General features: G+C 38.2%; 1 protein-coding gene across 1 annotated transcript in view; it reads left to right on the forward strand.

Moving 5' to 3' along the window:
• The window catches only part of LOC108698492 (sodium/hydrogen exchanger 6), a 44,502-nt gene that overhangs the window by 19,700 nt on the left and 7,035 nt on the right, over nt 1–17,767 (forward strand). The window contains exons 6-15 of the mRNA XM_018230010.2: nt 687–792; nt 2,187–2,328; nt 3,051–3,156; nt 4,156–4,244; nt 6,752–6,865; nt 8,634–8,745; nt 9,374–9,527; nt 12,050–12,080; nt 16,033–16,112; nt 17,413–17,518. Of these exons, the coding sequence (XP_018085499.1) occupies nt 687–792; nt 2,187–2,328; nt 3,051–3,156; nt 4,156–4,244; nt 6,752–6,865; nt 8,634–8,745; nt 9,374–9,527; nt 12,050–12,080; nt 16,033–16,112; nt 17,413–17,518 (1,040 nt within the window). The remainder of the gene's footprint in view (nt 1–686; nt 793–2,186; nt 2,329–3,050; nt 3,157–4,155; nt 4,245–6,751; nt 6,866–8,633; nt 8,746–9,373; nt 9,528–12,049; nt 12,081–16,032; nt 16,113–17,412; nt 17,519–17,767) is intronic.

Below are 17,767 nucleotides of genomic sequence, written 5' to 3' on the forward strand. Positions count from 1 at the left end.
TGCTCTATAGTTACACCACTGCATTACATTCTAAATACTACTTTTAACAACATAACGATGAGAATTACTTTAATCAAATTTGTAAGCAGGATCTATCAGTGTATTAGAAGCAAAATATCTGAAGGATTTGGGTATTGACAATACTATGCAAATTAAATATACACCTAGCTGTTGCATGTTCAACAAAAAACACAACAAAGAAATATTGTGTCTTCAGGGGTGGAAGAAAGGCAGAAAAAAGGCTAAACGAGAAATTACAGGAGGTGACTGGATGTCATCTGTATCAAGGGAAACTACCTTCATAGTATCAATAGAATCTGTTTTGAGAAAGTAAAAGCAAGCCTAAATATTTGCATGGTGTTGCATAACATATTGCAGTGGTTTTTCTTTTTTTCTTTTTTTTTACATTTTTGAACTGTAAAATTGGCCCTGGTTGCCATTAATCACACAACACTCTGTATTGTTAGGATAATAGCACATGCGTGCCATCTTTTAGTGCTGTCGTGTTTCACAATGCTGTCCAGCTAGTTTGAGGCTATTTTAGATTTTAGAAGGCCAAACACAACAGAAACTTTTTCAAACATATGCTATTTTTTTTAAAAAAATGTTGAAAACATTTGTATTGATTGTATTATTTTGCAGCCCGGTAGAAACCAGCTAAATATAGCCTCTGCTTGTTGTTTTAGTCACAGTTCTTGCCATATTCCATGAGCTCCATGTGGATGTCGAACTATATGCACTTCTTTTTGGAGAAAGCGTTTTGAATGATGCTGTAGCAATTGTGTTATCATCGTAAGTCAATCTTTCTTTTTAATATAATAAACTGTTGCCACAAATACTGGTAAATGAGCAAAATGCTTTAAACTTTTATCAAAAGCGAAACTTAATTTAAAGGGTTTGTTGGCATATATCTAGATGAAATGTACGCTTGTCCAGTGAGAGTTAATTGTCCAGGCATTGGCTGTCATTTCTGCCTCTAAAAAAAAAATTGGAAGTAAGCTAGTTGGTCTGTGTATGCAAGCAAAAAGACCTCCTTTCCAAGTGAGTGTGTGAATGCGCCAGAAAGAAAATCCAGTCAGCAACACAAGAATGAAAAAAATCCCTGGGGATGCCAAATAAGTGCTGCGATTGGCTATTTAGTAGCCCCTATATGGACTGGCAGACTACAGGAGGTAGTACAGTACCCCTGTGTAACGTTCAGTATTCCAAACCCAGAACTAACTCCAAGGTTCCGGTCTCAGCCCGCTCTTCTGCTTATAGCAGCTGCATTTGGCTTGATGTAGAGCCCTCCACTACTCAGATGCCAGCAAGTCTTATTGCGGGAGAACCTAGGAGAGAGTTCTGGGCAAGCACAAGAACCAAATGTGTACGGATAGGACGGGGGAGCAATAGCGTATTCAATGAACAGGCCGGGTCAAACCACGCGGACAACATGGTACCAGCACCCAGGAACACAGAAGGAACCTTTACATTTGGGCACTGCATATACAGTGATGTAACCTGCGCTTCTCACTCAAACAGGAAGTGAGTGGCACGGTCAGCCCTTCAGAACGCACATTGGTGCGCTAGAGGAAGGACATGATATGTCCCCTGTCGCGCCCCCACTGGACCACCAGGGTGAGTTCTTTCACCCTGTTTTTTATGCAAACAAAACTTGCATCCAAGCCTAGAATTCAAAAATAAACACCTGCTTTGAGGCCACTGGGAGCAACATCCAAGTGGTTAGTGAGCAACATGTTGTACTGTATTTGTTGATGTGGACTATCTTCTATCCATGTTGCCATAACCACTTGTCTGCTATCGATACCTCTGTGGCTTTTTAGGCAGGCCATAATTATATTAGTTATATATCCGTTGAACTGAAAATGTCAGGTGGGGAACACAGCAGAACTGAAAGTAAACCCATTGTTATAAATACAGAACTCTGCTTCAAAGAAAACAATTTTACAGGTCTAGCACACAATTAAATGGTGTCATTTCTGGTGTTTCTGACATTTTAAAGAACATCTTTACTTTAAAAGGCTTTCTGTATTCTTTCTGAATGTTGTAAGTGTACAATAGCATATGAGTGTTTTTCTTGGATATAATAACTGTATTATTATAAATTGTGTTTTCATTTTCTACTAAGATTATAGAATGAAAGATAAATATTAACCTGACATTCACATGACTTTGTCTTTCTTCAGTTCAATTGTTGCGTATCAGCCAGCAGGAGACAACAGTCACACGTTCGATATCGCTGCCATGTTTAAGTCTATAGGGATGTTCCTGGGGATATTCAGTGGATCATTTGCAATGGGGGCAGCAACTGGAGTTGTAACTTCATTGATATCCTTCCTGTGATTCAGAGGTCTGCATACACGTCGCTGTTCCATGTATGCTGTCATTAGTAAACTGCTCATGTGCTGCTTTACTTCAGGTCACACTTAAAAATGTGGTCTGGATTTAAAGTCATCCTTTGAACAAAAAAATATTTTAGCTATCATTTAACCAGTAAAGTGTCCACAACCTTCTTTTATATTTCTGAGCTGCAAAGTCACATTCTTCTAAATTAAAGGAACAAAATATTTTAATTCATGCTTAAAATGATCACACTGCCAAACCTGTTTGGTTAGAAAGAACTGTAGTTCAGTCATGGTTGATACCTGCTAAATCCAGAAATTCATTGTATATTAATGATGCATTTGAAGCAGATTTTTAGAGGGCAATGCCATTTTGTGTGTGTAGCATGTAGTCGGCATAGCCCTTTTCAGGTGCACGTTCCTCACTGGCCACCTCCCACCAGCGATAAAGACCCAACTCCACACATTCATGAAAACTTGTGCACTGAAAGCAACTAAATCATGTTTTCCAGCGGCCAGATTGTCATGTAAATCTGCTAGTATTCTTCTTGTTTACCTGTACAAAAAAGTATTAGGAGTTGTATGGGACGAGAATCCTTTTTTTACAAAAAAAAAAAAAAATCTCCTTTTGAAGTCTTAATGACATTTTTAAACTAATGGTGGTTATGCTTACCATATATCTTACTATAATCCTTGACTATGAATTACGTAACAAAGTTCACTAAACTTCGAGAGTTTCCACTTCTGGAGACTGGATTGTTCTTCTTGATGTCTTGGAGCACATTTCTACTTGCAGAAGCATGTGGATACACAGGTTTGTCAAATGTGATTATTCCCTTTTGTTGTAAGGACAGAATAAATGGGTATATTAGGCACCTGTCAGCTGAAGATATGATTAGTTATGCGATTTATATAATGTTCACAGGATAAAGCATACGGTAAAAAAAGTGCTCTGATGCTGTTTTTTTGAAGATAGTATCCATATAAGATAGCTATACGTGCCCTTGCATGCTCTTTATCATACTGTTTGGTCCAGAGTGCATAGTAGTAATAGTGTTCCAGATCTTAAAGGGATACTGGGAAAACGTGTTTTTTTTTCAAAACGCGTGAGTTAATAGTGCTACTCCAGCAGAATTCTGCACTGAAATCCATTTCTCAAAAGAGCAAACAGATTTTTTTATATTCAATTTTGAAATCTGACATGGGGCTAGACATTTTGTCAATTTCCCAGCTACCCCTGGTCATGTGACTTGTGCCTGAACTTTTAGGAGAGAAATGCTTTCTGGCAGGCTGCTGTTTTTCCTTCTCAATGTAACTGAATGTGTCTCAGTGGGACATGGGTTTTTACTATTGAGTGCTGTTCTTAGATCTATCAGGCAGCTGTTATCTTGTGTTAGGGAGCTGCTATCTGGTTACCTTCCCATTGTTCTTTTGTTTGGCTGCTGGGGGGGAAAAGGGAGGGGGGTGATATCACTCCAACTTGCAGTACAGCAGTAAAGAGTGATTGAAGTCTTGGGCAGCTGGGAAATTGACAATATGTCTAGCCCCATGTCAGATTTCAAAATTGAATATAAAAAAAATTGTTTGTTCTTTTGAGAAATGGATTTCAGTGCAGAATTCTGCTGGAGCAGCACTATTAACTGATTCATTTTGAAAAAAATTTTTTTTCCCATGACAGTATCCCTTTAAGGTTATTAACTAGTTAATTTGTTGGTCTTAAAACATAATATTTTTTAATTTTTATAATATAAATGCAATGATATATAGCAGCATGCAGAGTAAAGTGTAATGTAATTCTGTGCTTTGTTTGCAGGAGTGGTTGCGGTACTGTTCTGTGGAATAACGCAGGCACATTACACCTATAACAACCTGTCCACGGAATCTCAGCATCGGACAAAGCAGGTACTTCAACATTTTCAAGTGATTATTGGTCATGCATCCACTCTTGGGGGGATTATTTATCAAAGCAGTTTTCGAGGTTTGTGAGGTTTTTTTATACCTCGAATGAACTCAAAACTCAAATGTTTTCAGATTTAAGAAACAACTGTAATGGAAAAAACTTGAATCAGTGAATTGGGGTGAAAAACCCAAAAACTCAAATTAATTGAGTTTACAAACGAAACCCACCGAAAAAAATCCGAACATCATGAAGGCTACAAACATCTTTAAATGGTTGAAGGGACCTCTGCCGTTGACTCCTACATGACCTCGACAGGTTTTAGCTGGAGTATTTTCAGATTCCAGCTATTTCCAGATTTGAATTATAATAAATCTCCAAATAGTAAAATAAATAAATAAAGAATTTGGGTTTTTTTAACCTGAAAATTTGAAAACAGATAGTTTATATCATATTAAGGACATGTCAACCCCCCCCAAATGAAAATCTTTTCAGTGAAAGGTCTTACTGCATTCTTGCCACTCCGGTCGCTGAAGAGTAAACGGGGAAGCTGCTTCGTTTCCTTGTTCTCTCTGCATATCAGCAGCTCGCTCAAGTCCCTCTTCCCCTCCCTTCAGAATTCTCCTTGGCGCTTGGCGTGGAAGAATGCGCAGTTTGAGTCAGTTGAGTACAGCAGAACGAAAGATATGTCTGCTTAGAGAGATCAGACGGGAGGGGCTATGCACACATGCGCATTAAGAAAAGGGAGAAGGGAAAAGATGACGTCAGGTCGGGGAAATGGCCACTGGATGGAACTCTTAACGTATTGATGAATAAGACAGCAGTACAGGACATAGAGTGGAATTGGGGCACAAAAATAATGCGGTTTAGGTGGGAGTAAGGCACCCTATGCTGACACCATGTAAGCTGAAATAGGGTTGACATTTCCTTTAAAGAATCTTACCAAACTGAGATTGTGGATTGTGAATTATCCAAACTCGATTCAAAAGTTAATTGGAATTTAGATATTTAGCAAACTCTAAAAATTCGAATTTGACTGTTCGCCACCTACAACCTGCCAAGTTCATGTATAAGTCAATGGTCCAGGGACCAATTTGGACATGTTACTAGTGTTCCTGACATTCAAGTTTTTTTTCGGAGAAAAAATTCGAATTGAGTTTAGTCTAATTTGATTCGAAGTCGATTCAAGTTTTCGAGACGGTAAAATTTGTGCGAGTTTTAGATATTCGATTTTTTTATTAAATAACCCCCAATCGAATTTTGAGTATATTCGAATTTATTATAGTTTAAAAAAAAACTCACATGAATTCGACCTTTGATAAATGTGCCTCCCCCCTGTAACAGGAAGAAGTGTGGATGCAAAAGACAGAAACAAAGTTTCTAAATTAATTGGCTTTTGGCAGAGAGCCCAGAACAGCCACAACAGAAGATAAGATACATTTGTAACAATTCAAATGTATCTAGATAAGCAAATAAGTAATTGTAACAATATAACAGGTCCCTTGGGAAAAGATAGATTTACAGCTTAAAGCACAATTCACCTTCATTAGCAAAACTGTAATAACGGGGGGAAAAAACCACAGAAATATGTTCAAACTTTTATAACCTGTGAAATTTTGTAAAATAAACATGGAAATTAGGGGGTGTGGCCATAAAAAACGGCGTCATCAAAAAAATCCCCACGGTACGCGTGCCGACTTTTTTGTCCCTTTTTTTATTTCCAGAATGTTGGGAGGTATGCCCAATGTCACATACTACTAAAATCTATTTAACATCAGGGATACATGAAGAAGGGTTTTACATATGAGCTGTTTTATGCAATATATTTTTATAGAGACCTACATTGATCGGGGGTATAGTTTTTCTTTGATTGCTAGCCTTGGACCCTGAGCTTGTGCTCCTCCACTGAAAAATGCACCTACCAGAGCTATAGTCCTGTAAGTGGCACACATCTTCTGTGAGTTTCCAAGTCCCGTACAGTGGGTCCATGTTTATGAGCAGAAAACTCTTGAGTATCCCTGAAGTTATCTATACAAAGGCAAACTAACCTTTTCACAGTGCCAAGTGGCTTGTGTCAGCCATTACCTGTCCTTTGTGTTCAGTGTGTACTTCTTTTTTTAGAAATAATTAAATAGATTTATATTTTGTTAAATATATAGAAGCGCTTTCATGTACATTTCCAAGTACAGGTATGGGATCCGTTAGACTCCATTGTAATAATTTATAAAAAAAAGTAAAATGTTTGATATTCTTTTTCTGTGTAGTAATTAAATAGTACCTTGTACTTGATTTCAACTAAAATATAATTAACCATTATTGGAGAAAAAATAATCCACAAACCACAGATCCTGAACATACTGGAAAACAGGTCCCATACCTGTACTATACTGGCTGCCTGTTGCTGTTAATATTGCATTTTTCTAAGCTCCTGGTGACTGAACAAATAAGCGGGGGGGAAAAAACTATTGGTTTTACACGTGTTAACATTTCTCTTTCTCTATTCTTTCCTTAGTTGTTTGAGCTTTTAAACTTTTTAGCGGAAAACTTCATCTTTTCCTACATGGGTCTGGCTTTATTTACCTTCCAGAATCACATCTTCAACCCAACATTTATAATAGGAGCTTTTGTATCCTTTTCCAGAAACAATTTGACTTTAGTTGCTTAATTTATAATCTCTGGTTTTGTCTCCTCGTGTCTTTATGTACCAGGGCAGAGGAACTGCTTATCAGTCAGAAGGACAATATGATTAAACATCACAACACCAATTTATATCACCCGACCCATCTTTCAGGCAGAGTCTCAAATCAGGATTCTGTGTCATTTAAGCACCAAAAATGGAGTAGCTTCATTTTTCAGCTTGGCCCTTAGCTTAAGAAATAAAAACATAGATTTTTTTGTGATTAAAACAATGGGCAAAAGTATGTTCAGCACAAGCCTTATTCATTGAACTCATGTTGAAGTATCCGTTTAACTGGGTTTACATCCCTGTTATTTCCAAAAAACGGGAGGCTGCCTTTAGCTCAGTGATCCCCAACCAGTGGCTCACAGACAGCATATTGCTCACCAACCCATTGGATGTTGCATCCCAATGGCCCTTAAAGCAGGTGCTTAATTTTGAATTCCTGGCTTGAAGACAAGTTTTAATTACATAAAAACCATGTGCACTGCCAAACAGAGCCTCTTTGAGCTGGACAGTCTACAGAGTTGCCATCAATGGCCAATCACAGCTCTTATTTGGCTGTAATTTGGCACAGTTGGCAGTCAACATTCAAGTAACCAGAGTATGCAATGTTCCCTCTAATTCCTTCTTGGCTGCGTGTGCAAAAAAAATAAATTATTTTGTGCGCACATTTTAAACTTCTGTGTGCAGTTTATTAAAACTGTATGCTCAGGTCAGAATTAATACAAAATTTAGTATTTTCACACTAAATTCTTTGTTTGCACCACAATTTGTTATGTGTGCAATGTCCTCAAAATTTGTGTGTACGCATGAGCGTTCATCATAGAGGGAACATTGGGAGTATGGGACATGATCTACATATGGTAGACAATGATTTTGGCATGCAGGCACAATTCAAAAGTTCAAAAGTTTTGACTAGCACTGCTTTGGGCTGACCAGTGGTGGTTCATATGTGGGAGTCAGGTTATATTCAACTGCAGCCTGTTTGCTCCCTGACCCTCTGCGCTGTTCCAACCCCACGACTAATTACTACACAACGTTCCACCCCCTCTGATCATGTCAGAGAAGGGGCAGGTCAGTCACAGGGAAATAAACCAAAGAGACAGTTTCAGTTAGGTTAAGTTAGGGTTGGTCGTCGGTTGAAAAATGTTCGACCTGCACATCACTAGTTCCAACCTTTTACTGTCTGTGTGTGTTATTGGTAGTCTTTCCCAAGTATTTTCTTCAGAAACTGATGACAGATGTCTAAGGCCTTTGATTGCCACATCAGTTCAAATGCTGCATGTGCTATAGCTGTTTCTTTTTAGAACAAGTAGCAGCTAAGAGCTATGGTGCAAATGGTAATTTTATTGCCATATTGCTTTCAGGAGAATCATCTCAGTCAAAACTCCCTCTGTTGTCTGTTACTGCTTTCTGAAAGCATCAGAAATGCTGTACCTATGGGAGTGACAGGCAGGAACCATTTAAGAGCACTCAATTCAGCATTACAATATAATGCCCACCTCTCTCTACTAGTCTCTACCATATGCAGAATGATTCTGTCGAAATTTGTGGCATTTGGGACACCTGATATTATTAAGGAATGGCCATAACATAAAACAAAAATTTGTTGTTAAATGTACATATTCATATAGTAGTACCTTCAGGTAGGACTATAGTATAAATATATACTTTGCCTGTGTGCAAGAGTTTTCTTAACAGAATAAACTTACAGCTGGCAGTTTTCCTTGGAAGAGCAGCTAATATTTATCCTCTCTCTTTCTTGCTGAATCTCGGTCGGAGAAACAAGATTGGATCTAATTTCCAACACATGATGATGTTTGCAGGTAAAAGAGTTAGACTGTCATGGTGCCTTCTGTAGCTGAGGTATATTAGTAGTATTTTTTTCTGCTTTGTGTTTTTTTTGGGCTTGGTGGCACAGATATCTGCAAATAGTTATTCTTCTTAGATTTGTATCCATACTTAGAGATCCATAAAAGGAGTATACTAACAATATTTGGCCAGACTAAAAAAGTGTGTCAAAATATAAAAAAAATCAGCACTTTATGTTCTTGAAAAGACTTTTTAGTTGCTTTCAGTTTCCTTTTTTTTCTGCCCTCTGTATGTGGTTTCAGAGGCTATCTGTCTTCACTTTTTAATACAGTGTCCTTTATTGCATATCAGACAACAGCAAATTCACAAGGACGGTTGTGTTTTTGGATTAACATACTGCACTATATTTTCATGTTTGTGCACTTCCTTGTAGTGCCTTTAATCTAGAAAAAATTGGCAGTTTCAGTAAGAAACCTAACTTTCTAAATTTTCTGTAATCATGGATTATCCATGGCAACCCCAAAGTGCATACAACTTTATAGCAACTGCATGTTACTGAATGATAGAACTGAGTTTGCTGTGCATCCGTTAGTTGTATGCCTTCCTGTTCTTCAATACTTAAAAAATCTATCTTTTTTCCAGGTTTGCGTGGGGCTATGGCATTTGCATTGGCAATTCGAGATACTGCCACTTATTCACGACAAATGATGTTTAGCACAACCCTTCTCATTGTGTTTTTCACTGTGTGGGTTTTTGGTGGTGGCACCACAGCAATGTTATCCTGCCTGCATATCAGGTAAGCTCTGCTGTATATACTTAGTAATTTTAGGGTCGATTCTAATACCTTTCAAATTTGCAGACCCTCAGAACTTAAGGCAGAGTTTTCAAAGGGTCAACATTCTTCTATAGCTCTGTCTTGACTAAACTAAATAGTGTTTTTCTGTGTTTTTTCCTTTTCTTGCATCTTCTCAAGTAAACATCTTAGGAGTTAAAGGAACAGTAATTTAATTTTTGAGCTGGGTTAGTAAATCTGTTAAAGAGAAGCTGTTCAAATGCATAATTACACTAAAGAAGAATTTCTGCATGCGTCTTTGCAAGAGTAAAAACAAAACACAAGAAACTGTACTTTCTCATATGTAATACTTAATAGGTGTTTTTCCTGTACAGAGACAAACCAAATCAACTGCGACACAAGAGGCTATTTTTGGACATTTTATAGATTTATCAAAACTCTTGTTATAATTAGGTACATGCAAAATATGTTCTAAGTCACCCAGGAGACCATATAAAGGCACAAAGCTTTAGAACACATACAAACAAATATACACAATAAGTGTGAGCATAATATACCTTTCAGTCATGACCATTTGTGTGGTTGGAAATACCATATCAAAACTGCATTGTTTATACTAAAACTTTAAAAAGGATTAAATTACCTTTTAATGTTGGCTGCTGCATTTTTAACAAAATGTGTAAATTGGGGTAGAGTTAATCCTTAAACTTTAAATTGAAATAAAATAAATTGTGTGCTATTTTACCATTCATTTTAATTATATGCATGCATTCACTTTGGCTGCTAGGATCCAAGTGTCAGCCAAGCCACAACCAAGTGAGTTTAGAGGAATTCATATCTTAGATTTGACCCACCTAAGAAGCTACATTAAAGTTTGCACAGCTTATCTTTCCTGTGTATTTATAAATAAAATATTCGTATAGAAGGTGGGCAAGGTGTCATATCAATGGGTCCATGCTGGTGATAATATTCGACTAGCCCATGTACATTTTTAATTTAAATTGTGCTTCTCCTCTTATGTCCATTGGGTGTCACTTTACCTCTGTCAGTTACAAAGGAACCATTTGCCATTAGATTGTTCTATCAGTATTCTGCAATAAGTTCCCTGTCATAAAATCCATTTAAAGAATTGTCTAGCTACTACCAGGTGCTGATGCATTTAAAATTCATAGCAGATAAGAGGTGATGGCACTCACAGGATTTGCAGAAAAAAGCAACTTGGAGATAAAAATAAAAAAAGTTTATTAATCCAACGTTTCGGTCCCACACAAGGACCTTTCTAAATCCTGTGAGTGCCATCACCTCTTATCTTATATATATATATATATATATATATATATATATATATATATATATATATATATATATATATATATATATATATATATATATATATTTACTCTTTGTAATAAAAATGCTTCCACACTGGACCCTAGTTAGCATATGCCTGGTCCTCAGCTAACATGACAGTTCTAGTGGTCTCCCTTTTTACATCTGCTCATTCATTTGGGCTTATCTTGAAAGGCTGCAAAAAATAAGAACTGTGAGCAATAAATATGTTTTTTTATTATTTACACAGACAGTCCTAATTCCACAGATTGAAAGGACACCATGATAGACCTTCAGGGATGAGTTCCCATGCATTCTTAAACTCAAACTGTAGAGCAGATCCTTCCTCTCCTTGTTCCACTGTGAAGTTATAGATTCTGGGACTTAAAAAATGGTTGTTTATGTAAGAGAGAGTAGTGCGCAAAGTGCAAAAAAGGCTGCAATTAGCCAGTTTTTTAAATTTTTTTACTCTGCGTTCTTCCGCTTGCCCCAGGAACATATCGCTTAGGTTAGCCATGTAGGTGTCCCCTTAACCAAACGCTAACTTGCTCTTCATTCAATTAAGGTGGGTACAGTCCATAAATGTTCACCACCCATGATGGAAAGCAGAGGGACTTCAAGTGTCAGAATCCATTATTTCTTAATGGACAAGTTGAGGCCCAGGTTACACGTTGAACTAGTGATGTGAGGGTCAGAAAAACCTACACCCTACCTGCAAAACCTTTACCCACAACCGACCCCCAAAATGTTGGCTTTGTAGGTGTGTCCACCTCATATCTGCATCTTCTACTGAGTACAGAGTAGAATCTACTCTGTATGCCACTTCTGTGTGTGCCTCTGGTTCCAAGAATTAGGTGCGCACTAATGTTGTGGGTGAGGAAGCCCATCTACCAGCAACCAACTAGAAAAGTGATGTGCCTGTTAACCCATGGGTCAGGCAGGTTCAGAATCACTAGCAGATATGTCTATGTGGGGGAAAAAAAGGAAAAACATTTAAATTTATTCTCAGAAGTTCCAATAATGTTTATACACCATTTTTACACAAACCCAACTGAAGCTCATGTCGATAAGGAGGCTATATTTTTCCTGCATTGAGTCCAGCCTTCTGAAACTGTGTTTGGCTTCTTCTATTGAATTATGATCCATGCCTGTTTGACAGTCATTGCAATTTACCCTTTCCTTTGTTCTCTTCCCAGAGTGGGCGTGGATGCTGACATTGACCAGATGGTGAATATCAATTTTCACATTTATCGCTTATGTTTTAGATATTTATTTTTCGGCTTAATTCTTAAAACTTTCCCGACTGGTTTATACCTAAACAAAACTAAGGATAGCATCTTTAATGAATGTTTTTATTTATTTTATCTTGGCTTAGCCTCATTCACTACTAGTACCGACCTTATAGGCAGGGTGTCCCTTGCAGAGCCCCATTGATTTAATCAGTCTGAATAAATCAGATACCAACAGTATAGGGATTAAAGAAAAAAATATTAAATAAACACTATACACTAGGCTGTCATTTCTTGATGTATTGCCATATGCTTAAAGATACTGCTAAATGAGACACGCTTTTATGTCTGTTAAAGGAGAAGGAAAGGTTAAAACTAAGTAAGCCTTATCAGAAAGGTCCATCTAAATATACCAGTAAACCCCCAAAATAGTGCTGCTCTGAGTCCCCTGTCAAAAGAAACACTGCATTTCTTTCCTTCTATTGTGTACACATGGACTTCTGTATCAGACTTCCTGCCTTCAGCTTAACCTCATTGCCCTGGGCAAGAGCATGCTCAGTTTGCTCTTTTTCCCCACCCCCCTCCCTTCTCTACTGTAATCTGAGCCCAGAGCAGGGAGAGACTCAGGCAGGAAGTGATGTCACACCATGTTAATACTGCAGCTCCTATCCTAAACAAACAGAGAGCTTCTAGAGCTGTTTACTCAGGTATGGTAAAGCAATCTACAGAATAAATATAGCATTCTAGCTTGCACTATTGCAGCTAATCTATTGGCAATAAAATGCCTCCGTAGCTTTCCTTCTCCTTTAATCGAATTTTTAAAAAAATGTGATATTCTGCCATTATAAATATGTCTTTATTTAGTTCTGTCATAAAACTGCAACACACAGCAAGCCCAGTAAAGGTATCATTTTCACTTCTAACCCCCTTGGGTACATTAAAAAAAAATGTGGGAGCCCTTGGGAAATAATGAGGATTTCAGTTTCAAATAAAAATTAGCAAAAGGAAAGAGAGAAATTGCAAATTAGATGTACTGAGATTCAAAAATAATGTTGAAAGCAGACAGCTCTTTCATGCTGTGGAGACGCCTTTCCCACTAGAGAAAACATTTCCTAAGAACACTGAGTTGTACTGTAAAGACTGGATTAATAAAGTATGATGTAACACCTCAACAATCCAGAAGCTCACAGTGAAACCGTGCCTTGATGGGTCTGTGTGGGTGGCAGTCTCTTATCACATACTTTATCTCATCACATGGTAAATACTACTGACGTATATATAGTAATTAAATCTCCTTTGAATCATATACAGACTCTAGGCCTTGCAGTAAAACTTAACAGTTGTAGTCAGATGTCTGCATTGGTGTAGTTACAAATAATAACCAACTAGTACTTTGTCAGTCTAGTAGAAGGTAGGAAATGAGAGCAAAAATTTAATTTTTTTGCCTTAGGAATTTTGCAATTTAGCTTCTGTCTTAGTACCGTAAATTGAAATCCTGATTCATAGTGCTTTTCAGTGCAAGACTAATAAGTAAATATGGATTTATAGCAGACTAAAGTCATTTGTATTACCATAACACTATATATATATATATATATATATATATATATATTATATATATATATATATATATATTGATTTCCAGCATTGATATATATTGATTTCTCCATCAGAATTAGCCATTTATAACTTAAATGTGTTTTACATCATTTATTTTTGTGACAGTTGATCAACGTTTTCTTTAACTTAACAAGCATTCCTGCATTCTTCTGTTCACACAGTTGCCTTATGGCTTTGTGACCTTTCTGCACATACATAAAATATTACAGCATCTGATGGTTATGATTGAAACAACAATATTAGCTAGCTGTCTGATCTTCCTCTTCTGTGTTACTGAGAGTGAGGAACTTACAATGCATAGTGAGGTTTTAATTTTTTCAGACTTGACCATATTGAAAAATTAACTTTGTAAGGACACACTCTGGCATGAAATAATGGGCGCAGCAAGTGCTAACTGGCTGTAGATCAAACTGCTGTTCTCTATAAGTACACAGAGTCTCACAGACAATGTATCGCTTATGTGCTTATTCCTGATGCAAGGCCAGGCTGTGCAAAATTATGGAAAAGGGTTGCTGTTGCCAGTTCTTGTCTAGGTACTCACAGGGCATGTATGATGCATCCTTTGTTTACATAAGCCCAACTGCATGTGCTCATCTGGGTGTTACAAGGAATTTGCAAAATACCTGTGTAACACAATTTTGGACTATTTAGGCCAATGGGGTTAACAACCAGCTAGTATACTAGAGAATGGGTTACATAACACTTAAGGCAGGGCCTTCTCCACATGGAAGAAATGAATGTGTGGTGTAGTGCAACCACAACTCCCGCATGCTACTCTGCAAAAAATTATAAGAGAGCTAGCACACGGGCAGATCCGGGGAGATTTAGTCGCCTGTTGACTAATCGCCTCTACTGCGGGGCGACAATCCCCGTGAGGAAACTTCGGACGAATTCTGAAAACGAAGCACCGAGATTGCATTGGCGCTAGTGTTTTGTCATTATAGCAGGCGGCAGGCAGGGGGAAGGCAGTTCGGGGAGATTGTCGCCCCGCAGAAGAGGCGATTCGTTGCCAGGCAACTAAATCCCCTCGAATCTGCCCATGTGCTTGAACCCTAAAAGAAGAGGGTGCCAGGAGGTTCTTGCAACAAAAATAGAACAGTGTATTTGTCCTGATTCACAGGTTTTGTACTAACAATCCATAGAGACACCAGCAGATAATTATGACTACAACATGTCCCTCAGAGACAGCACAGTGGAACTCCCTGAAGTGATAGTGTAACACCTGGATAGATACACCCTCAGGATCTCGGCACCGTGACCTGGATCCTCAAACAATGGATCAGGGAATTTACTAGCCATAATTTCCCATTAGGCTGTGTCCCTATACTACAGGGCAGTCTTGTCTGAGGGGAGAGCTACCCCCTTGCAATCTCTCCTAGTTGGAGCCAAGCTGCTCTTGCTACTTAACCTGTCTTACTCTCCTAGAGAGTTCTATTACAGGTAGTATCACCGGCTGGCCTTATTAATGGGGTCTCTGCTCCCCGACTTTACTCTCTAGAGGTACTGGTCCCTCTAGGGCAGAAAGGCTTTAATGAGCCGTGGTGTAACCAAGCCAAGCTGCTCTTGCTACTTAACCTATCTTACTCTCCTAGAGAGTTCTATTACAGTTAGTAGCTGGCCTCATTCATGGGGTCCCTGCTCCCCGACTTTACTCACTGGAGGTACTGGTCCCTCTAGGGCAGAAAGGCTTTACTGAGCCTTGGTGTAACCAGGCTCGATGGAAACATCCAGCTGGATCAGCAACCAGAAGCCAAAGAGGAAGATCCACCCTTTCTCATTCAATAAACTAAAATGTGACAGGAAGTAGTCACAACACCTCTTGGCCAATAACTGTGATATGTAAATTACAACTAGCTACATGGGCATCTGCCCAGCAACTAGGGAGATCAGGAAGTGTAGGAATTTAAAGCCATAGGAGCACATTAGCCATATGGGTCCCTACACCTGTTTAGTAAAATACTGAGTAATGAGTAATGGTGCATCCAACACACAAGGGTTTTTCCCTGCTTGAATCAGCCAGTGATTTTCTTGGAACACCATTTTCAAACACACACACATACTAGCAAAAAACACAATATTCTACCTGTGTGATACTTCCTAAGGTCAGAAAAATATGAGGCCAGCTGACAAAGGTTTGGTGGCAGTTGGAATTACACAACAGCCAGTGTAGATCAGGTTACCTATCCTTGGCCTTAGGTATTCCTTTATGAACCACACATCTATAGGTGTATTGTGCACTGTTTACCATGTTGCATAACCAAACCACACAAGTCTGGCACTTACTATGCAATGAGTAATGGCAAGAATGTTTTTTTTTTTTTTCTTCTCAGGGGATTCCAGAGACTGAACAGAGGAGTACAAAAGCTGAGAGTGCATGGCTCTTTAGACTGTGGTACAACTTTGATCACAAGTATCCTTCATCCTAAAAAATATATATATTTTAATTGCAAAAACATTTAATCTGATTTAGTTTAAAACTACTAAAATTGTATGTAAAACTAAATAAAAAGTAAATTGTTTATAGTGACAGCAGTAAACTGAATATTTGAACCATGATTTATATATATTTTGACACATGTTTTGCAAATATTTGACTCCGTCACGTTCCAGTCTCCAAATAAGACAGACCACCTTTCTTGATATAATTGATGGGTTCTGAAGCTGCTTCACTGCAGCAGTTCTTGAACTACAACTCCGAACTTTGCTTTAGAAGCTGAAATCAATCAGTGCCATGGTGGTTGCAGCAGCAGCCTGAGACCTGCAGGTTGGATTACCCTAAACTATTCACAAAATGTGAATCAGTTAATCTAGGCCTTGTCACCAATAAATACTATTTTAGCATTAGTATTTTGTTTTATGCCAGGGTTTCTTATTGCTGTGTCACAAATGCAAATAACAGCTTCTGCATTTATCTTCTCATTCGGTGATGGTAGCCCTGAAACGTAACTTTTATTAAATTTCTTTAAAAGCAACTAGAACACAAAAGATTAAACAACTACCACCTCTCTGACTTTTAGTGGTGAGGGACAATGCCCTAAAACTAGACACACACATAGTGGACTGTGCTTGACGAGGTAACCACACAATTGGGGAGTTCCTCATTCCCTGACATTCCTCCACCATCCCAGATAGGATTCCCATTTCGTGATATTACTTCTGACCCATTTGTCTCTGTAGTGAGGTAGGTTCTAAACAATTTCAGGCTCCCCTTCAAAACATTTACATATTATGACCATGTTCTGACTGCTTTGTGCACATTAAGCAGTATTAAAAGGAATTTGTGGTATTCCAGTTTGCTGCTCCCTGGTCAGTTTGTTATATATAAGGGCATTGATCTGGGGTAAGAAAGGTTATCAGTTTTGATCACACTATTTTTCTCTTTCCTTGTCATTTCAAATACATCACAAACACACTGGTGCTGTGGTTATTCCAGGCCAGCATTGCACTTGTAAACATTTAATTCCCTCTACAATTATGTCACATGTGCCACTGTAAGACCAATCATATATGTTGGATTTTAATACACAAAATACTACTACCTGGCTTTGTAGAGCAGTAGTGGTGCTTTCTTTTTTGGTAGAAATATGCCTCATGTGGCAAAAGGCATAAGGACTGCCAGGGCATTCAAAAATGTTGCATCGTTTTTTCTGGTTCCTATTCTACATTGAAATGTGTTTTTGTATAGCACTTATATTTCTTAACTCACACAGCTATCTAAAACCTCTCCTGACACACAGTGGCCCACCTCTCACAGCAACGCTTCCTAACTGCTGTGGACCTCTTGCAAGATGCTTGACAAGCCCACAAGCTTATGAGGTAAGTACTGCACCACAGATAACCTTTCATCTTCACATCCATTGGTCCTGAGACTACCGGCCGCAAATTTGTGGAGAACTTAATTAAAAATAGAAACCACTTTTTTATTTTAAGTTTCACATCTGGTAATCCAGGTGTGGGCAGATCCTTAAAGGAAAACTATACCCCCCAAACAATGTAGGTCTCTATAGAAAGATATGGCATAAAACAGCTCATATGTAAAATCCTGCTTCATGTAAATAAACCATT

This window comes from Xenopus laevis, chromosome 8L (genome assembly GCF_017654675.1).
Source record: "Xenopus laevis strain J_2021 chromosome 8L, Xenopus_laevis_v10.1, whole genome shotgun sequence".
NCBI lineage: Eukaryota > Metazoa > Chordata > Amphibia > Anura > Pipidae > Xenopus > Xenopus laevis.